The following is a 23,798-nucleotide window of genomic DNA, read 5'->3' on the forward strand; positions in this document are numbered from 1 at the left end:
ACCATAGCCTTCAGAGCTGGCATCAGTATGAAGCTTGATAGAATACATAAGATTGAAAATCATGTGCACGGTACTGTACCGTGAGCCTACCTCAACCTATGAGCACTGGCTCAATATGGAAATTATCTTTTTGCCTGACGTTAACTGATAAAGAGGTCTTATAACCTATGCGAACATGGGGATAAATTTTCTAAAATAGGAACTAAGTCCAATAAATTATCTTAATTGGGTAACAGTTTGTGGCCAGGGCAACTCCGTTAAAGCCTTAACTTTACGACGGCTTATACGAATTTCTTCAGATGAAACTTCATAACCAAGATATTCTATTTTGGGCTTAAGAAATGAACATTTAGATATATTGAAGGGAATCCAGCTTTTGTCAATGTATTTAGCACTAAAGATAATCTTTAGCACTTTATTTACCGAAGAAACCATGACCATAATATCATCCATCTACAACAAAAGAATTACCCAAATCTTCAAATGCGTTGATGACACTTTGCTGAAATACAGATGACGCGTTTCTGAGTCCAAACGGCATCGTTAAATACTCATATTGTCCATCGGGAAGCACAAAAGCAGTACGCTATCTATCGAATCAGGGTATATAGGGATTTGATGAAATCTGCTAGCCATATCTAAACATAAGAAATATTTAGAATTATTGAGTCGGTTGGTTTGATCAGATATTAATGGCAAGGGGAATTTATCGGAAACGATATTAGAATTTAACTCTTTAAAGTCAACACACAAACGGTCAGAACTATTTTTTTTTCTTTACAAGTAACATTAGTCTGGAGTAAGGAGAACAGCTGAGACGAATAATTTTATATTTAAGCAATTCATCAATAATATTTCTTACCACCTGTCTTTTTTCAGGACTAAGTCGATGTAGTCGTCGATGAATGGTTTTATTTAGATCAGTTAATGGGCTTTCTAATTGGCTAGTAGAAACCCTAGTTGAAGGAAGACCTTTTATAAATGACTCAGAAAATGTTGATGAATCTCATATATATATTTATTATAAATATATATAATTATAATAAATATATATATTATATATTTATTATATTTATATCAATAATAATGTTTATTCCAAAACCCTGGCTAAGAGTTTTACGACCAACCATTATATCGTACTATATTTCATATAGTCATTCGGAACTACATGAAATATAATCTCTAAAGGAAAATTATTTAATTTAACTTTAGCTAGTATCTGTAAAGTACAGTTTACCGTAAACTTTTCAATGCCTTTCAAAATAGCTAACGTATTTATTCGTTTGCCCGAGAGTTTTGCTAAGATAATTTCTTTTATTAAAGAACACTCGGCACCAGAATCAAAACAAAATATGTATGACTCACCCTATTAAATCAGCACACTTGGGAAAGCCACTATAAAGTACTTTATTCTAAAGCTTTGCTTAGTGCAATTATAAGTGCACTGCCTTCTAATGGATTATCTGCCAAACAAAGCTCAAGCGTAGGACACCAGGAAGTGGAATCAGTGTCGTCCTCTGGTTAAATTTAGCGAAGAAAAGAGTAATAATATTTTTACCACTTTGTGCAATTATCTCAATAGCTTTAATTAAATCAAGTAAATTACGAGTTTATGCTTTCAAAATTTGATTCCATTGTCCTTCAGAAATTCCAGCTTGTGGGTGTGAATTAGATTCCAAATCTGATGTAGGAATAAAGTTACTTTTACTTTTAGACGTATTAGTTTATTATAATACGAAGCACCACGATATAAAGAACAACAAAAATAACTAACAATGAAGAACTAATATTATAATGACAAAAGCTAACAACGCCGAACGAGCCAAACGAATTCACAAGCTTGTCTTCGGCCACCTCGATATTCAAATTCTAACTGCTCAAAATTTTCTTTGACTTCCTCGCTTATCGAGCCGAATTCCGAGCTGGTGACTACGTTCGCAAAAAAAAATGAAGATTGCGTTGCCCATTCCTTTGTTGATAACTTAAAATAACAAAACAAAAGAAATAATATAATTCTTCCGACACAAATATATAAATATAATATTTGATGATTATTCAATAAAATTAAGAGAATAAAATCAATTGCCATGAGGAAGCTTCATGACCTCTCATCTAAATTGTTTCTAATTGGTCGGAAGCAATTTGGATACTGTCATATTTAAAGGCAGCAGACAAAAAGCCCGCAGAGCTCTGTATATGGGACCATTTTCAAAGGATGCACCTGCATGATACGAAATAGATAGCGAAATAGATAGTTTCAGCCCCTTCAGTAACTACAGATATTACATTACATTTAAAAAAAACCAAACTACTAGTTACAGTAGTTATAGTAAACTATTGGTTAATATTATATCAAAGATGGAGTCGCTAAAATATTAAATTTCTGAAAATATGGAGACCTCCAGATGGAGGTTGCAATCATTGCTGTAGTTCGTTTCTTATAAACCTTAAAAAAGTTTATAAGATGGCTCTTAAGTCTCTCCATGGCATGAGCTAACCCTTAAGGTGCCCAAAATATAAATACAGACTTCTACTTTGAGTATGGAACCCGTCACATATCGTAGGATATATGATGGTTTCCATAAAGATTGGATACTGAATCACGACGCCAGCGATAGCAAGTAAATGCACCCAACTTGGAACATTTTTCAAGTTTAAACTGTAATTTTGTAAAAACAGCTGCTATTCAGAAATGATTATAAATTGATTTCGGTTAGTCATGTCGCTTACATTAATTTGAGATATTAAAGATCTTAAAAAATAAACATTAAATGTACCAAAAAAATAAAAAGTCGGTGTTCCAAGTCAGGTACCTAGTGCTTCCTGAATGGAACACCATTAATATTCCTCTAAATATCCAGTAGGGCCTCATTTAATGTAACTTGGTACATAAAAAAAATGAAATAATTTTTTTTACTAAAATAAACCTTAATTTAAAAAAAAGGACAGATTGCTAAGAAAATATTTATTTCTTTATAATCTGCAAATACAAAACTTAAATTTCTCAAAACAAAAATATTAACTTAAAAATAACGAGATCAACTTAGGAAACATTCTGAGAAAAAACAAAAAATCACATAGGTATTCTGAAATCTAAACTTCTAAAAATATACCTATTTATTTCAGGTCGTAAATCTCCTTATTTGGGATAACAAAACTGTAGTGACCTCTTACTACAACAGGGGAATTGAGTTTCAACTTTATCATACCAATATCCACTATGGAAAAATCATCTATGTCTGGAAAAACAAATGTATTTTCCGGACATTTTTTACCAACAAACCTTCTCATGAATTTACAATGAAACTGATCATAAGAGCTCAACTTTTCTTCAATTTTTCCCACATAGTGAGAACATCTAACGACCTTTCTTATTTCTGTTTTGAACTCTACCAAAACGAATTCACCAGGGGCAAGGTGAGACTCATTAGGTGCCGAAGAATTCTCCTGCCTAACAATATCTTCTAAGGTTTCGTAGTCTTTAGATGAGTCATGAACCGAAAAATCTGAGATATTTGAATCTGAGCTACTACTGGTTTCATGTCTCTTCTTATTCTTTCGTTTCAAGCCGCTGGTGCTTGGTTGAATCGCATCCTCCTCGAAATTCTGCGAAGTTGTATGAATCACGCTTTCAATCACGCTGTCTACTGAGTTAGGTGCTGTATTTTCTTGATTGTCAATATTACTAGCAGTAATACTTTTGCCGGGAGCTACGTCAAGGCGTTTTTTCTTATAAGTGCGGTCTTTAGCTTTGTTCGGATATCGCATATTTTCCAATAATTCCATAAAAGAAGAGTTCATTTTGTCGGATTGTTCTTGTGTAGGAATTTTCTTAACCCATGTAGGTAAACGCTTGAGTACAGGATTGGGATCACATGAACAAATCTCACAAGCTCTAAAACCATTGATAAGATTCTGAGAAGAATCTTTCAAACCCTCTAGTGTTAACCTTAGTAGAGATTGAAACTGGTCCTTAGACACATCCCCGGTTTTTAATTTTCCAAGAATCTAGTTGCTTTCTCCAAGAGACTTTTAGAGGGTGAAAAAACGAAACATCTAATGGTTGACAAAGATACGTGCTGTTTGGCGGTAACAACACAAACCTAATGTTGTATTTTTCACATTTCTGTATTACAGAAAGGGAGAGGTGACTTGACAAATTATCTTCGATCATAACTTTGGGCTTGTCATCTAATTTTTTTACAAATGGAATCACAATAGAATAAAACCAATCTTCGGAGATTCTTGTGTCAAACCATCCGGATTTCGACCGATTGTATCTACAGTCTTTAGATCCATGATGAGTCCAAGTATCATACAGGTGCGCACTCTTGTAAACTACGTAAGGAGGAAATATGGTCCCGTCAGCAGTCCCGGCCATCATAACAGAGACAGAAGCTTTACTACTATCAATGCAGCACTCAGGATGTTTTGAACCCCATTTAACTATGACTCGTTTTTTTCCGGGGTCGTCTTTAAAGTTAGTGTCATCATCATTAAAGATATGACTTGGTTCTACCCCTTCCAAAGATTTTAATAATTCCGAAAAATAATCATTGATTATCTCTTCAGATACTTCAGAACGAGATCTTTTGACACTTTCTGCATTTCTTTTTGTTAACTCCTTTCGATGTTCAAATAGAAGTATTTCCATCCATCTGCGATCAGGCATGTTATTTTTAAATCTCTTTTCTTTGACTCCTTTTTGGTCCAAGCAATTTTGAACAAGAATTTTTATATCGTAAACAATGAAAGAAAACCCTCAACTACCTGCCATTTTTATCCCATAAACTAATTAATTCTCCTCTGCATCTGACAGAACCTTCTGGCCTCTGTATTTGCGAGTGGATAGACCTCTTCTTTTACGTGATAAGGTCTTTAGTGAAACACCAAATTGCTTTGAGGCTGATCTTAGTGTTTGACCTTGTGCCATTGCCTCCAATACCCTTCGCAGCGTATTATCACTGTAATTGTGATAAGTGCGAGAGCCTAAAACTCTTCTGGATTTTCGAGCCACGTGTTTGTGTAATATCCCAGTAAATAAATCTGGAAAAAAAAATTGTTACGGCAGTGTAAAGTGTACATAACTTGGAACACAAAAAACATTTATTCCAAGTCACGTTACCCTAGGAATTTATCTAAAGAAAAAATTTCACCACGCCATTGTCTACTTTATGGTTAAGCACGTTTAAGGTTACTTAGAAAACACATTTACACATATCTTACGACATATAGAACGTAATTATCATAAATAATATTTCTTTTACAACAAGAGTTTTTCACGTGTTTTTATTTGACAAAAAAATCATATTTTTTAAAGCGTCCCAAAAATTCCTGCGTAACGCACCAAGTAGCACCTCGCTTGAAGTATCAACTAACACTGTTAATCAGAGAAAATTACCCGTCGCATCACTTCGAGTATGCTCAAGGTCGTATTTGGGGAGGAGAAAATTGTTCCAAGTCACATCCCCGTTCCAAGTTGGGCATTTACGGCACTGCTCAATGTAGTCCCAAGAGAATTAATATCATGACTTTAGTTCAACAGAAGATTTTATTGGACCTCTAGAAATTTATTTATTTGATAAAAGTTGAATTGAGAGAAAGTGGTCTAGATTCAAGTTAGACATTAATAGAGTCCCGAGGCATAACTCTATTAAAGTATATGAAACGTTTTTTTGAGCTATTTATAGACGTGTCCATATTGGCAAATAAGTCACTGTTTAAAATATTTTTAATCACTCATTTACATGTTGGATAAAGAGACGGATCCATATGGAGAACTCTGAAGTAATGTCTCTAACTAGGAATGGTTCGACTTTTCATCGTTAGTGACACAAATCATCTTTTGATTGCAAAGTTTTGTTTCAATTTTTGAAACTAGATGGTGGTGTCAATGTAAATTAATAAAGTCAAATACTGTAATTACTGATAAATTAAAATACTACCGCCCCTAAATCTTTTGTTGCTTATCAATTTAGTTTACGATATGGTTTATGGTATTATAAACAGCTAACCTAACTAATAACTAATAAACTATTTTAAACTAATTCGTCTTAAAAATACACTCTTATAGTTGTGCATCACTTGCCTATTATTCTTTAAATAAATGTCCTACTAGTTTTGGACAGATATCTCCATCCTTGGAACTTAAAATAAAGAAATAAGAACCTCAAATAGACTTTTGGCTAAAATAATTCGAATTTATGACTATGGCTTTTCCAGTTATAGAAATTACAACTGTTTAGAATGAAACATATTAAAATGGCAATGTTAGTTGGAACAAAGACATTGTGCAGTTAAATTACAGATTAACGGTAAATTTACAGAAACTGTAACTACTTAAGATACATCTAAATAGTGAAATAAAAAATTTCAAGTTTAAACGAAAATTTTACATAGCTCGGACATTCGTACTTAACTAATAATTTAGTCAAAAAAATTGTCAGTTCAGATAAATTAAAATAAAAGGCAAGATAGGCAACCTAATTATTATTAACATTTCAGAATTAGTATATTATATAACGATTGTCACGATTTAAGAGCACTTATAGAGGTAAACTTAATGAATTAAAGAAATGTATTCAATAATGATTCAGAATTAGCATATTAGATTCTCACAATTAAAGAGCACTTACAGAGACAAATTTAATAATTTAATGTGTTTGATGTGTTTATTCATTGACACAAGTTTTAATTACTTGGAAAAAATGCAAATATTTAATGTCAAAATTGTGCTTCTTGAGGTGTATAAGTCGAGAAAAATTTGAATTAATATTTAAATACCATACCTTACCATCATATTTATTATGTAATTAAAAAATTTATCGGCAACACTTTTGTTATTTTTTAGGGGGATAAAAAAAAACTAAAACATTAAATCCTTAAAACCTTTATAACATTCTTAAAAGTATTATGTAGGAATATTCGCTAATGACCTTCTTTTTGTATTAAGGATTTATAATAATATTGAGAGTACTCTTTTAAGTCATTATTTACTTAAAAATGATTTTTTTTAACTTAATTGTTGAGTCAAGAAAAAACATCTACTATCAATTTATTGGAAAAAGTGAGTTTTTATTTTCTTGCATCTTGCAACTTCGGGTTCACACCAACTTTTATATTTGATGTCATCGTAAAACACGTCCTTGAATTTTATCCCAATATAAAAAATATGATATTGTATATTAATGTATATTATTTGGATAAGGGGAAATGAAACACCTATTATTAAACCTTCATTTAATATACTATGGTCCTAAACGTAAGTATTCGGATTTTCAAAATACATGAGTAATTTATGGTAAATTATGGAATATTTAGGATCAAATAAATATTGGGTATATATCGCAAATAAACCAGGTGGCTATTAAGTTCCATAATGATTATTATATAACACTAATAGATTTTACATTAATAAAGTTACCGTGTGCAATTATCATTAGAACAACCTCATTTGAAATTTAAAAAAAAAATAGTTACTCAAATGACATCTCGATAACACTATTCTAGCAATTGTACAAAAACAGCAAAAATATGTGGTGTTTATTAATTTTAAGGGTGATTTAACTAATTATAATTAAAAGTACCCTTTTAATTAATCAGTGCCTTCTAAAAAAAATATAATAAAATTAAGCAGTCGAGGTTTTAGCGAAATAAATATATTTTGACCGATAATAACTCTGCTTTTGCTGGACCACTCCGTTTATCATCCTTATTATCTCCCTTGTTTCTAGGGTGGAATGTACATATTTCAACTAATGGATTACTATTCTGCCAGTGGAATGTCACTACTATGGGTGTGTTTCTTCCAAACAGTCGCTATTTCGTGGGTATTTGGCGTTGAAAAGTTGTGCGACTGCATCGAACAAATGATGGGAATACGGCCCAATCTATTTTGGAAGTTTTGTTGGAAATACTGTGCACCTACCGTTATAGCTGTAAGTATAACCAATAATAATATGATTAAGTATCTTAAAATTATCTTAAAATCAAAATCAATATACACAAATTTCATTTTGGAAAAGTCAGTTCGGTATTCCAAGAAATCCTAAAATTGAAAATTATGAGGCACAATTGTATTTAAAATCTTTACGAAAACATAATTTTTTTATTTTATTAAAACTCATAAAAATCAAATTTAAACTAAAGTCGTTTAAAATATTTCCATTGTGTTTACATTTCTCGATGGACGCCTGTGGACGACTTATGAGAACGACATCGAGAAACAATTCGGGAGGCTAATGTTTACCTTTTTTTTCATCACAAGGATACGAGCAAAAATAGTTTATTTTAATATTAGATATGATCATTACTGTATGTAATTTTTTTCGATAAATTAATATAAATTAAGTGTCAAATAAATTTCAGATTTACTTTACTTACTCACTGCATAATTTTTATGCATTTATTTATATTTATTCATGTAATAAATAAACTATTGCCTTTTTCATTAACGAGAATTTTGTGTATCCACATGAGTGGAAAAAGGAATTTCGCAAATAAATAAAATTGGGACAAAATATTTTTTACTACTAAAAAAAATATTATAAACAACAAAATATTAAAATACTTTACTTACATATTATAGCAAAGTCTATATCGGATGACACAGAAAAAAGGGAACACTTAATTTTAAACTTTAAACTAGTTTTCTTTTCAAGATAAACAAATGAAATTTGCTATATTGATAGAATTATTATAAAAGCATCTTTTGACCTATTCAGTTGTTTTCCGTCACTTCTGGTTTAACCGGAAGTGACAGACATTTTCTTATTTTAAAAGAGACACTTGGTAAATTATTACGTATTCCAATAGAAAATAATATTGTGAAAACAATGATGTTACATTTGCTACTTTTTATTTTATATTTATAGAAATCAATTTTTTAAATTTATTTTAAAATAGGGTGCCATGAATACGTTAAAAGTGTTAATTTTTATTCAAGTAATCATGGAAAAATCGGTTTCATTGCATTTTATAGCTGCGTTTTAAAGCATTCTTCAATTATTTTTAAATTGATATAATAAATGACATCTTGACAAGTAAAATTTTAGTGTCTACTAATATTTGAAATATTAATTGATTCCATTTCAAAAGTGGTTGTTTATGATAAAATGCAATTAAAAAAAATAAAGTAAATTCTAAAAATATTGGTTTGGAAATTTTAAATAGGCGTGTAAAACATTCACGTAATAAAATACAATGAATGTTATTTTTCCGGGATTATCTTTAATCAAGATTAAAGATTAAAACTTTCAACGCCCCCATGGTACGCTATTTCAAAATTTAAATCGGTTTTTCTATGAATATAAAACAAAAAGTAGTAAATGCGGTATCATTATTCTTAGAATATTATTTTCTATCAAAATACGTAATAATATGCCAATTGTCCTATTTAAAATAAAAAAGTTAGTGTCAAAACATAACAGAAATATAGACATAATAACAAAAAATAACAGAATATGTTAAAAAACTTATTTAGTGTTCCCTTTTTCCTATGTCACCCGGTATATTTCAAAAAAAGTAAAAATACATAGACTTTGATTATAGAGTATTTTTTTTAGCTTAAGCACTAGTGCCTTAAAGAATATCAAAGTCAAATGTTAAAAAATATATACTGAAAAGGGCGTCAAAATAAGACGTCTTACATTTTAACAACAAACCAACAGATATAAATGATGAATTATTTGTTGACTTTTTTTAGTACATAGGTCTGATACCTGCAGCTCTGCATATTTTAAATATTTTTAATATTTTCATGATAGTTTTCAGTTGGCTGTTCGAGAAATATAAACTCAAAAAAAAGAGCAGCTTTAAAAAAATATATTACATATAAACTTATGAATTAATATGTCTTTACATCTTTATGCTTATTGTTAAATCAAAATTCAACGAAAATTTTCTAGCAAAAATATAGAATAAAATATATTTACACTGCTTTATTCGTATTTGATGTTAAAATTTACTATAAGTGAAAGTAGTTTATGCACATAACTTGTGAACTAGCTCTCTTTGATTCTCTATTGCTAGAGTATATTTTGATAACCTTAATACTGGCAGCTTTTCTTTAATTTAATTACCTTCGCGAAAGGCGCAAATGTGTACACCATTGTAGGTGAATCGGTTTTATCGATCTATCAAAAAAATATAGAAGATGACTACTAGCAATGTAGTCCATTCTAATATGATATTCGAAGACTAAACAGCATCACTGTATTATTAAACCGCAACCTGCCGAAAAGTATTGATTATCGAGATATGTTAGTGAGTGATATTTTAGGCTAATAATATGTACGTACTACTGGCGCAAAACTCGATGCATATCCTGCTCTAGGTTTGGGCATTAATATGAGTGCCATTCAGCCCGAGGGTTTGTGTATTTCTTGACTAATTCAACTACCTATGTGTTTTCTCGATTGCCGATGCAGTAATGCGCTCCTATAAAGTGATATATCTAGCAACTAACAGCTCAGAGAAAATTAAAATTTTTCCTCACAAGAAAAGGATACCACCAGATGTACATGTATATGATGCCATGTAAGAAGAATACCACTTGGGTCTTTCTGGAATAAGTCTTAATGATAGTGACCTTTTTGAAATCGATCAAGAATACGATATTATTATTGCTTAAAAGTTTTAACCGATGTATTATAGTAGTATAAGTATTTTAGTATAGTAAAAAATACCACGTAAAGGCCTTACTTATTATTCTTACTTACTTTTCTGTAGACTATTTTTTCCTTTATTTCCATATCATTGTAGTGAGTTCTGTCTTATTTCCTTTATGAAAATCGTGATCTCTTTATAGATTACCTTCACTTCTTCGGAGTCTTTTATCGTAATTCAAATTTTTTTGTTTTCTAGAGAAAACCGATTCTAGATCATTTTCAGTTGATTGGAGGTTTTGAAAAGTAAAGCATTCATAGGGGATAAAAGTAAGGGAAGTTTATAACAACTGCTAGAGGTTTGTTTATGACCAAACTCAGTGACATATTCTGTTATGCCTGTGTGCACCGTATGAACTTAATCTCCATTAGGTTTATCACAATTATTTAATACCACTTAGTTCGAAAATCTGCAATGCAATATGCAAAAATTGTGATTTGATTAGATGAATTTTTAATCCAAGTTTTATTAAATTCGAGGTCAAGCTCTGGTTTTATTGTCTTGTTATTAAAGAATTAATTATGTATGTATTCTAGAATTAATTATGTAGTATCTTTGGAATTATTATAATAAAATTTTATTGTTGTGTTATGAACAAAGGCTTCGATTGAGTTTGAGGCTATAGTTTGTGGTTATTACTATCACGGATATAGAAGATGAGATATTATCATCAATTATGGATTTCCACGTAGAAATTATGAGAGAAGTGAGAAGTAAATATTTTGCTATTAAAATTAGTTTAGTTTGTATTAATATTATAATCTAATGAAATCTAAGTGAAAATAATGAAATCCCTTTACCGCATTTTTGTTTACAATCTGTAATAATAAATTTTCTACGTTATGAAAAATATACAGGTTGTCCCATACGTATACCGTGCGGAGGACTCGTAGGTATGGCAGCTCTGTAGGCGGTCATCCACCCAAGAGCTCCACTATTTTGAACTGAAGCACGCATCAGCTCATACATCTTAAACGCTAATTTAGTCTAATAATTACCGTTTTTTGTACCTTAATTCAAAGTCGTCGTGTGTTGCATATAAATTCAGTCAGACAGTCATTCAACACGTTCAACAACCAAAAGTCAGTCGATGATTTGGAGAAAATTATGACATAAATGTACTAAATTAATTATATTAAATTAGTACATATTTTATTAAATATTATTATAAATAAATTAATAAGAAAAAATTGAGTCAAAGCTTACTAAATTAGAAGCAACCATATCTTCATTTTGTGATCGCATCGAAAATTGAAAACACTCCATTGCCAAAAACTCAAAGTCAATAACTTTATTTGAAAAGCGATTGGAGCAGATGGAACAACATTCAAAAAACAATTGTCAGCATTCGTGGTATTGAGATTAGAGATAAGCAAAATATTCCTGCAGAGATATGTTTGTTCATTAAGAAGAACCTCAATATCTTGTGCTTACCTCAGGATATGAACCTTACCTTTACCATTAATAATATTAATAATTAGGGTAAGTTCGCTTTGTATCAACCATATATCAACACCAAAAAAATCTGTTGTGGCTGCCAAAACTACTCAAACACTCTGGTGTGATAATGTTTGAGGATCTAACGAAAAAAACACTCAATGCTGGTTGCCGCTAAACAAAAATATAGGAAAAACGCTTGATCCTCGGATGGAAAAATCTTATATAACATAACTTACCCTAGAGCAAAGAGTTTTGAGGTTACTTCAAACCAGCTTACACTATCTTTATTTCGAAATAGCAAATAATACCTTATCATCCATTAATTTATCATTGTATAGTTACAATTTAGGTATAAATTTAGACAATAGTAATTAAGTGAACAATAATAAAATGGCTGATGCATTAAAATCAAGTGTTGCACTAACTTATAAAAAATGTTGCACTTCTAAAAAGCTTTGATGGTCAACCATCCAGATTAGAGACATTTTAAACCAGATTGATACCTTTCATGCAAGATACTTTAATGTAGACTCATCGCAATAAGAATATGTAATTTTAGCCATTAAATCAAAAATCATAGGAGAAGCTAAACATTTTTTATTGACAAAATCTTACTTAAACTCTTGGGCAGACATAAAAATTACATTATAACAGAAATTTAATGATCCAATTACTAGGGCAAATTTACAACAATTAATTTGCTTAAGTTAAAAAACGAATCTATTAGTGATTATATTCACAGTTTTTTAGTTTATAGTTATTAGTTAATAAAATTAATAATAAGATTTGTTCCGAAATTAATAATATCCAGAACAATTATCATTAATCAAAATGAACTAACAACTACACAAAATCTTTTGGCGAACGTCCCTAACGAACTTAGAATATTACGTATAGTGCAAAAACCGGAAACTTTAGATCAAGCTATCTATATTATTACAAACTATGATATTTTATGAAGTCAAAACCAATTCAAAAATGACTACTTACTGCTACTAATAATCAAAATGCTGCAAGGCAAACCCTACACAAACCACCAAATCAACCACAAATAAACCAACAAAGACAGATTTTGTAATAATTAATCGAGATCACAAAATCAATTTAATCAACATAGACAAGGTCAATCCAATCAATTTAGGATTAAATCAATCTAGACCATATAACCAACCATTCAATAAACTGCAAAACTAGCAGTTTACACAAAGACACCCGCAACGCATACCTCAATATCCCCAACTAATGTCCGGAATACAATACACTAACACAAAATCCCAATATCCTTAACCCATGTCTGGAGTAAGTGTACAACCTAGAAGAGGTCGCATAGTCTGATAGCCATAATGAAAACGTCCCACATTCTGACAACTATGACGAACCCTAATATGAGAAAAATTATTATCCAAATTATAATCCTGAAGGTAATTCTGAAGACTCACTAGTAGAAAAACTAGAACATGTTCATTTAGAAGCCTCAAAGAAAACAAACCCTGCTTAAGTTTAAATAGTTTCCAAGTCAATCAACTACCCGTCGTACACATTCCTAATCGAAATACCCCCAGAAACTATCTAAAAATGTATAATAACAATCTACCCAACAATATAACTTGGTTAATCCCCTATTTTCATAATGAAGAATTAACAGTTTAACGATTAAGTTACTTAGTTAGGAACGAATGAAAATAATCCTTATGTAATAGATATCATAGATATAATCAATCTAGAAGATCAATTGCATTATAAGGTCATATATCCAATGGATTACCTTTGGAACCGATTGAACTTGATAATTATGAAATACCTAGATAAAACTAGATAATAAAGAGGAACGCATATAACTTTTTAAACTAATAAGAAAATTTGAAAAAGTCTTACACAAACCCGGAGATAAATTAACGTTTTCAAATCAGGTAGAACGTAAAATAAACATTTCCGATGAAATCTCAGTTTATGCTAAAAGCTTTAGATATCCACATATCCATAAACAAGAAGTCGAGAACGAAATTGAACAAATGTTAGATGACGAAGCAATGGATAATGTCTTACGAGGTTTGCTAGGCAAAATATATTTAGTCTGCATGGACGACATCTTGTTTCGACATTATATTCTCAACCAGCCCGCAAGAACATCTTAACAATCTTAAATTAGTCTTCGAACGACCTATATCCTTTAACATGAAAATATAATTAGATAAATGTGAATTTTTGAAAAAAAACCGTGGAATTCGTAGAACATATCATAACACTAGATGGAGTTAAACTTCAATTGATTGATTTGATTGATTTTATTGAAAATAACCACATCAACGGTTATTTTCAATCAATGAGCCTGACTCAAAACTAGTAAGATGGCGACTCAAACTTCAAAAGTATGATTATACAATTCAATATAAGAAAGGTATTCATAATAGCAACGTCGCTGCACTTTTACGATCATCAAAAGAAATACACTCCATGAAAATCAAAAAAAACCTCTTTCTACTCACATTTCAGCAAAATACGATGACAATGAGGCAGATGACCAATATTTATGGCACGATAAAATCAAGCATATATTTGATGACTTTCAAGATCAACCTAAACAGACACAGCGAGTCTATCTATAAAAAATTTATCCCCAGAACCTCAAGAGGTTTTAAACAACAAAAAAGATAACTGAAACAGAAACAGTACACACATCAAATGAAGACCCTATATTAGATGCCCCGTATGCCAATAAATCTTTAGATATTTTCAAAAATCAGATTATATTTAAATGGACAGTAAAAGCAAAACTCTATGTGACTAAAACCTATTCGAACAAAAAAAAGACTAATTAATTTTATAAATAAGGATCCCTTAACCTTTGATATATAATTACTCTTTAAAGATTATCTACCACTAGATACATAATATTGCTTATATTTCCAAAATAAGGAATTAGAAAATGAAACTACTTAAAAATTAGGGAATTTTAAGAATTTTCCAGGAAACGTTTAAAAATAACGCAAACAAACTTGTTATTTCAAACACACTCCTTGAAGACGTTTTAAACATAGATCAAAGAAAATAAATTATACAAAGATATCATACCACGAAAACATCGCACAGAGGAATGCCGGAAAACATAAAAACATTAAACAACGTTATTACTGGCCAAGCCTGGAAAGTGTCGTTATAGATTGTGTAAATACTTGTGAAACATGTCAAAAAACAAACTATGATCGACACCCATACTAAGTTGTATATAAATCAATCCCAACTGGATTAAAACATTTTAAACATATATACATGAAGTCCATTTAATATCGCGGTGCTCGATTGCGGCTAAACCTTGAAACGAAAGAAACCTTAACGTAACGTAAACGTAATAAAACAGATTTTAAATTACCAATTAAATTTTGAAAAAAATCTAAACTAAATGCCAGCTGACTATGTTTATGAACTAGTACAAATATTTAAAGAACTCAATGAAAATATAACATCTAAATTAAATGCAAAAAAGGCAAATAATTTAGCAAAGCTAATAAAAAAACGAGAAAATGATCACGAAATACCTGAAGCTACTACACAACTCACAGGCACACCGCAAAAACTAGCGTCAAAACTAGAGTCTAAATATAGGAAAACTAAGTTTAGGAATCAGTGACATCCCAAGAATATTAAAAGACGATCGTAATTTTCAAGAACAAAACCATGAAGCTATAATCATTCTTCTACTTCCGCTAATCGTCAATATCCAGCATAAGATTGAAGAATTAACATTTTTTTTGCTATCAGTGTACCAAGGAATTAGTTATATCGTAACAAATTACCATCACGTATATTATCATGTTAATTTAACCAACATAAAAGCATTATACATTACAAAAACAACCCTTTTACAAACTTCTATCACTCTCGGAAAAACTAACGTTGCCCCTTACTTTCATTTATACAAGGTGTCTACTATAAAAACCGCCAAACTTTAAGAGGTGATTAAACAAGTCATTTGCAACAAAAAAGTCGTATAACATTATTTTGAAAAGTTGTTAGTTCTTCTGGGATTTTTTGATTTTATCAAATTTCTTTGTTTTTTTCTTCATATAAACAAGAATATCTCCGTTATTCTTACCACTACATAAAATTTAGATATACCATCTGAAAGAGAATTAAATTTACTATAAGACGGGTATATTTAAATTTTTGAGTAATTTTTTATACCGGGTGTTATCAGAAGTTAGATGTAACATTTGGAAAATGTGCAAAATTAGTGGTATCTTCTTCGTTGCCGTTTTTCTAAAATTTGGTAAATAGGGACATGTTTTTTTTAGCAAAAACTACTGCATTTAAATGCTTTCAAATGATATACTTACTTTTATGATGGCTATGTGTTTTCACAGCAATGTCATGGGCAAAAAAAGAAAACCACAAAAATTTTCAAGTTTTCTAATTTTATATTTCTTGATTGACCAAAATTAAAAAATCAAAATTTCATCAAACAAGCCTAAAATTATAACAATTGTTCAAAATGTCTTCCCTCTTGTTAAATATATTTGATGCATCTTCTTCTAACACTATCAACAACCCGTTGAAGTTCGACGCGTTTTTGTCGCATTTCATTGCAACACACATTAATTCGATTAATTAGTTCGTCTCGAGTATTAATGTTAATACTATAAACATTAGATTTTAATGAGCCCAAGATATAAAAGTCAAGGTGCGAAAGGTCAGGGCTTCTGGGCGGCCATCTTACTGGACCGTATACCCGATCCATTTCTCCCCAAAGCATTGATTCAAGAAATTTTGCACAATTTTGCCGTTATGAGCTGGGCATCCGTCCATTTCAATTAAAAGTTCCTGTCTAGCGGCTAAGTGGATTTCTTCCAGAAAGTCAACAAGGTCATTATTTAATAAATTTTAAAACTCATTGGAATTGAGCCAATCAGGAAGTATTACGGTCCCGAAAAGGCGACCTCTCATTAACCCTATCCATACATTGACCCTTATCTCATGCTGAAAATGTGAAACAACAGTCGCATGAGGGTTTTCTGTATGCCATATATGGTTATTTCTTAAATTCATTATTTCGGCTGTTATAAATATTGCTTCATCTGTCCAAAATATTTGATCTGTTGCCCACTCTTGCAACTTATTCAAGTACCACTTTGAATTGAAGCCTCACCTCACCATCCACTGGCAATAAATCCTAGACTTTTTTTTTAATGAAACGGATGCAAATTATTTTTTTTAAGAACTCTATGTACAGTAGAATGGTGAATCCTTAATGCAGCACCAATGCGGCGAGTACTTCTAGATCTATCTTCTGTAACAGCTCTCATAATCGCAGGATCTTATCTGCAGCATTGACCGATTTCTCTAATTCGCAAACCTCGAAAGGAACCAGTTTCCCCACAGCGACTGAACACTTCTGCAAATGTACTTCTATGGGGTTGCCGTCTATTAGGAAAACGAAGCGCATACTACTCCCTTGCTGCTTCCCGCGGGTTTCCATTTGCGACACCATAAATAAATAAGATGTCCCGATATTCAATAATTGTGAAACTAGGCATTATTTTTTTAAGCACGTTTAAATCAAATTACTTATTTAACTACTTTAAGTCGAAGTGAAAACTTAATGACAGTTCTTGTCAAATTGTAAATATCTATGCTTTTGTTTTAAAATCAAGTAATACATGATTTGTGAATTTCCTTCTTTTGCGGATTCATTGCCATTTACAAAAGAAGGAAAACCTGCCTTCTTTCTTAAAGAATGAATATCGCGATATGTTATTTGTTTACGGTTTCTCTAATGGAAATTTGTGGAGTTGTTGTGTTAGGGAAGATAGATCTACAAGTACTCACCGCATTGGTGCTCAAAAGATCAAGAAATATAAAATTTGAAAATTTTTGTGCTTTTCTTTCGTTTGCCCATGACATTGCTGTGAAAACAAATAGCTATCACAAAAGTAAGTAGATCATTGGAAAGCATCTTAAATGCAGTAGTTTTTGCTAAAAAAAACATGCCCCTATTTACCAAATTTTAGAAAAACGACAACGAAGAAGATACCACTAATTTTGCACATGTCCCAAATGTTACATCTTATAGTAAATTTTATTCTCTTTCAGATGGTATATCTAAATTTTATATGGTGGTAAGAATAACGGATAATAATATTCTTGTTTATATGGAAAAAAACAGAGAAATTTGATAAAATCAAAAAATGTTAAATACCAGAAGAACTAACAACTTTTCGAAAAAATATTATACGACTTTTTTGTTGCAAATGACTTGTATAATCACCTCTTAAAGTTTGGCGGTTTTTATAGTAGACACCCTGTATAAGCTATTGATAACAAGAATTCATTATCTATTTGAACACGTAAAATCAAAAAAATATTTTATTGAACATTATTCCACCCCTCAAACTAGAGTTAGAAGAGGACTATTTAATTTTATAAGTAGAACTCAAAATTTTTTATTTGACACTTTAGACGATAGTGATCAGGAACGTTATGATACGTATATAAAGACATTACAAGATAACGAAAAAAACTTTTCATTACGAGCTTCTCCTAACCCAGACCATCGTTAAAAACTTGACAAGATACATAGACACCCAATTAACAAATATTAAAAATAACCAAGAAGTATTATTAACCCATGTCACTGACTTAAAACAAATGACCCAGTCTATAACCATAACTTTTTATTTTATTTTGCTACTTGATCATTCAGAGAATAACCTTCATGTGAAATCTAATCGAATATGCAAACTGCAATTAATTTCACTGAATATATGAATAAATATAATGCATCATAGCATTTTTAAATATCAAGAACTTAAAACGATTATTTTGAACATTGAACCTAAGAACTGGATACCTTTTAATAATGTAATCAAATATTATGAAATTGCACATGCAGACCTAATAACTAAAGATTATTTAATTATATTCTACCTAGCCAATCCATAAATATCGGACTTTGACTTACCGAAACCAGAGACAATTAGTCTGAGATTAAAACTTCCTTCAATTAATATCGATGAGTGATTAGTTAGAAAATATCGAGTCCCTAGACTTAAAAGAAATAAGTCTTAAAAACACTAAAGAAGATTTAGACAACGCCCAAAAATTGGTAGTTCATCCCTAACAGTACTGCGATAGTATAAATTCCGGATTATCGATTACTCTATTAATTATCATTGTTATTATCCTTGTAATAGTCATAAGTATATATTTCTATAAAAAATATAAAACAGAAAATGTGAAAGTGGATATTGAATTGAAATCCCTCCAAAATCAAAATATATAATTTTATGTTTAATAAATGTTTTTAGAAATACAAGTTGCAATTTATTAAATAAAATTGTACCTTTGTTAAATAAAAAAACACATCAATTGAAAAAAACACATTTATTTATATTTTTAGATACTAACATTTTATATTCTAGACAGCAAATCCATGGCGGAAACATTCGCAGAACAGTTTGATACAGCATTCACTAGGGATTCATATCCAATTCCATTATTGCCTAATCACAGCAGGGTGCAACCCTCAATTGTAACTATTCATTTTACAAAAGAGAAAGTCGAAGAAGCGCTTGAAAATATGAAAAGGGACTCAAGCCCAGGACCAGATAAAATCCCAACAGTTTTCCTTCAAAATTGCAGAAATTCCGTCAGTCCCTTGCTTTCAGGGGCATTGCAGGAATGCTTAGAACAAGGAAAGATGCCAGAAAAATGGAAACATTCAATTGTGACACCACTGTTCAAGAAGGGAGACCGGAACAAACCGGAAAACTACAGACCGATCAGCCTCACATGCAACCCACTGAAATGTATGGAGAAAGTAATAGTTAAGGAGCTCATAGCATTCTTTCTGGAGAATGGTTTGATACCTGCCTCTCAGCATGGTTTTTTGCCTAAACGTTCAACAACAACAAACCTTTTAGAGTGTTTGAATGACTGGACAAAAAATCACGACAATGGCCAGCCAACAGACATAATATATCTTGACTATGAAAAGGCATTTGATAAAGTCCTGCACCAGCTCTTAATAGCAATGCTGGAGCATTTTGGAGTCAGAGGAAAGTTGCTTGATCTGATCAAGCCATTACTGAATGAGAGATTCTACCAGGTTATAGTCAATGGGGAACTGTCCAGTCCACATCGAGTGAGCAGCGGCGTTATCCAGGGATCGGCCCAGTGCTTCTTACATCATATTTGTTTGATCTAGTTGGACTTATAAAGATGGACACAAGTCTGTTTGCAGATGACTGCAAAATATATGCTAATCCTTTAACCAGCGCAGCGCTGCTCCAGGCAGACCTGCAAAATGTTGAGATGTGGTCAAGGCAATGGGGTATGAAACTAAACACATCCAAATGCACAGTGATCGGTCCAGATAATCCTGATAATGAATATTTTCTAGATGGATGTGCCTTAAAATCAGTGAACGAATAAAATGATCTAGGAGTCCTAATAACATCAGACCTAAAATGGGAACGTCATATAACCAGAATTTGTAAAAAATCAAACTCGCTAGTCTATCTGATAAAACAAGCTTTTAGGGACCATTCTATTGAAATGATATCCACTCTATACAAAAGTTACATAAGACCAAAAATAGAATATGCCTTTGCTGTGTGAAACCCATATTATATTAAAGATATAGACCAATTGGAGAAATTACAGCGCAAAGTAACAAAAATCCCTTACGAATTAAGCGAGGTGCCATATCCAGAAAGATTATTCAGGTTTGGTTTGACCACTCTCAGAGAGCGAAGACATAGAGGCGATCTCATCAAAACCTACAAGATTACCAGTGGTTATTACCAGTGCAATTTGGCGAACCTTTTCCACTATAGCCAGAACCATCATCTCCGACGACATACAAGAAAGCTTGAAAAAGAAAGAACGGCAAAACTTCCCAGAAAAAGCTTTGTAACAAATCGTGCAGTGCACTTGTGGAACTCGTTAAATCAGGAAACGGTGACGGCCCCAAATACGAATATCTTCAAGAATCGCGTTGATGTTGAGCTGGGACAAAATTCGGAGAGAATGATCTATGTTTTAGATTTTTTAGAGTTTAAAAATGTCGTTGATCTTCAATCAATCAATTTTCTTGATATAATATATGAACAAAATATAGATAATAAGATTTCATTATTTAATCAGCTTCTTCTTTCTATTTTTGATAAACATGCTTCATTTAAAAGATCAAGAATAAGTAAACCTTCCACTCCATGGTTGACACCAAACATTAAAGTTTTTATGAAGCAAATGAATGCAGCATTGTCAGATTTTAAGAGAATCAATAATATGCAGGCGTGGAATTACTATAAAAGGCTCAAACATCTTACACTATCGATGATAACAAAGGAAAAAAAATCATATTTAAATAATGTATGTCTTGAAAAATACTTAAGAAAAACTTGGAAAACTTATAAATGTAAATTTATAACACGCTTCAGTATTCACGCCAGAAATATCAGATGCTCTAGTAGGATAATAATTCCTCATCATCGAACTGCTACGTTTCAACGCTCATTTACTTTTAATGCTATTAAGTTATACAACTTATTGCCTATTAAATTAACAATACAATGAAAAATCCTTGAAACTAAAGTTTAAGCAATATTTATTAAACCTGTGATTTGGATTCTTGTAGAATATACATTTTCTTGGTTAATTTTTTGTTTTTTTTTTCTTTTTGTTACTATTTAAGTCAGCCGGACAAGTGGGGTTCAGTAGAGTATCTGCTTTTAGCTAGACTGCGCCTCACTTTTCTGTTAATTACTTTGATAAATGATTAAATTTGTACAGAATAATGTAAATTTACGAAATATAAGATATTTATTATTAATATTACTATTATCACGTAGTAGACACAGAGCAGCAGCATATTCTTCTCTCAAAAATATTATCATTTAATCAAATTCTTCTACTACGAAAACTGATAATAACCATGAGTTCTATTTTCATTATTTTTTAAATAAGTACTTTAAAAAACCGCATATCAGAACAAAATTTGGTACTAGGGGATTTTTGAGGACGAGAAATTCGAATTCAATGGTAATTTTTGTTTAGATCCTAGAGAGCGAGATCAGCAGAGGTGACAAAAAAATGCACAACTTTTTTTGTGGATCAATGTATATGAGAAAATGCATAAAAATCTCAGCTTTTCAAATAATATTACTCTTTAAAGGTACACCTTTGTCGAGTCGCTCAGAGCGACCGCTTTTGAGATAATTGAATCTTTATTTTTTAATTCGGACTAAATAAAAAAATTATGTTATTTACGGTTTGCATTTTTTTCTAGGAAAATTAAGTTTTTCGTTTATTGAGACAAATAAAAAAAAATCTATTTGAATTTGAGTTTAAATTTAACAGAATGCTATGCCACGTATTATTTTAAAATTTTAAACATTCTCTTTAATTTACACGTTTAATTTATGTTATAGGTGATATTTGTGGAACAATGCCTGGAATACGAAACGTTAACATATGGAGATTACAAGTATCCCTTATGGGCCAACATTATTGGATTAGGGATTAGCTTTTCTTCAATGTTTTGGGTGCCTGCCTACGCTGTTTACTATGTCATAACACAGCCTAATTCACTTTTACAGGTAAAATTACAATTTATTTAATATTATACGCTAATAAAATTATATCAGTATCTAAATTTGTCGTAATTGACTCATTAAGTTTAAGGTAATTTATATATCTTAAGATCTGAAAGGAGAGGCTTATCTCAATTATCGGATATAATTTATTACTTAGGAAGGCTTCCTAAATTTGATTATGGCTATATTTTATGCTGCATTCAATTGCCTAATTTAGTTTGTATCTATATTTTATGAATAGGAGTTTTTATGATTTTAGAATCTTAAAGCTGGAATAGTTCCTATTATCAAGCAAAGAAAGATATCAATCTGTGATAAGTCCACGAGCCTGTTGATTACGCAAAGTAAAGTTGGACTTATTAGCCCATCTACTTCGTTAGTTCAAGCAAAAAAACCTGAAGTATAAGAAAAGAGAGTTTAATTCGATAAATTTAAAAAAATATTAGCTTAGACGTTAAATATCTCCTCAATAGTGTTTTCTTCACCAAACTTAAATAAGCTTCAGTATTACTAGCCAATTATTGTCTCCCTACTAGAATATTCTTATTATAGCTTTTCCTAAACTAATAGGCTGTTATAAGTATTATAAGCATAGAAACCTAACAACCTGTGATTAAATTTAATTTTTATGTAAATAAAACTATCATTACATAAAATTTCTTTTATTTGCGTACTTTTTTCATTGTTAGGATATACTCATACAATATAGTCATAAAACACTTACTTCTTAGGAACGATATAACCGCTGGCGAAGCTTTTCAGCAGCATATTTGTCAACTAAGCTGCAAAATATTGAAGAAGGCAACTAAAGCATAACATATAAATTTTAATATACTTACTATTTATTTGCCTGATTTTTAATTTTCTTTACAAGATCATTCATAAAACAGGTCAGTATACAGGGTGTTCCGAAACTATCGTACCAAAATGTGAGGGTGGGAAGGTGTATCGTACCAAATTCTCGCTGAAATAAGCGTTTTCTTACTTATTAACCCATAGGCGCATGCGCAACTTTTTGATTCTAATCGGTATCACAAGAAAAAAGTTAAGCATATGTACATACACAAATAATATCGATATTGAGTTCCCAGCTCTACTGAA

General features: G+C 31.0%; 1 protein-coding gene across 3 annotated transcripts in view; it reads left to right on the forward strand.

Annotated features, from left to right (window-relative positions):
- LOC126742031 (sodium- and chloride-dependent GABA transporter 1-like) overlaps nt 1-23,341 on the forward strand; it is a 130,987-nt gene extending 107,646 nt beyond the window's left edge. For 2 of the 3 annotated variants that reach the window (XM_050448558.1, XM_050448559.1), the window contains exons 9-11: nt 7,734-7,937; nt 22,533-22,700; nt 22,957-23,340. In XM_050448558.1, coding sequence (XP_050304515.1) covers nt 7,734-7,937; nt 22,533-22,700; nt 22,957-23,103 — 519 coding nt within the window. In that variant the 3' untranslated portion in view covers nt 23,104-23,340. Of the gene's footprint in view, nt 1-7,733; nt 7,938-22,532; nt 22,701-22,956 lie in introns of all 3 variants that reach the window. The other variant, XM_050448557.1, reaches the window with a different exon arrangement.
- The last annotated feature ends 457 nt before the right edge of the window (nt 23,342-23,798 follow it).

This window comes from Anthonomus grandis, chromosome 11 (genome assembly GCF_022605725.1).
Source record: "Anthonomus grandis grandis chromosome 11, icAntGran1.3, whole genome shotgun sequence".
Classification (NCBI taxonomy): Eukaryota; Metazoa; Arthropoda; class Insecta; order Coleoptera; family Curculionidae; genus Anthonomus; species Anthonomus grandis.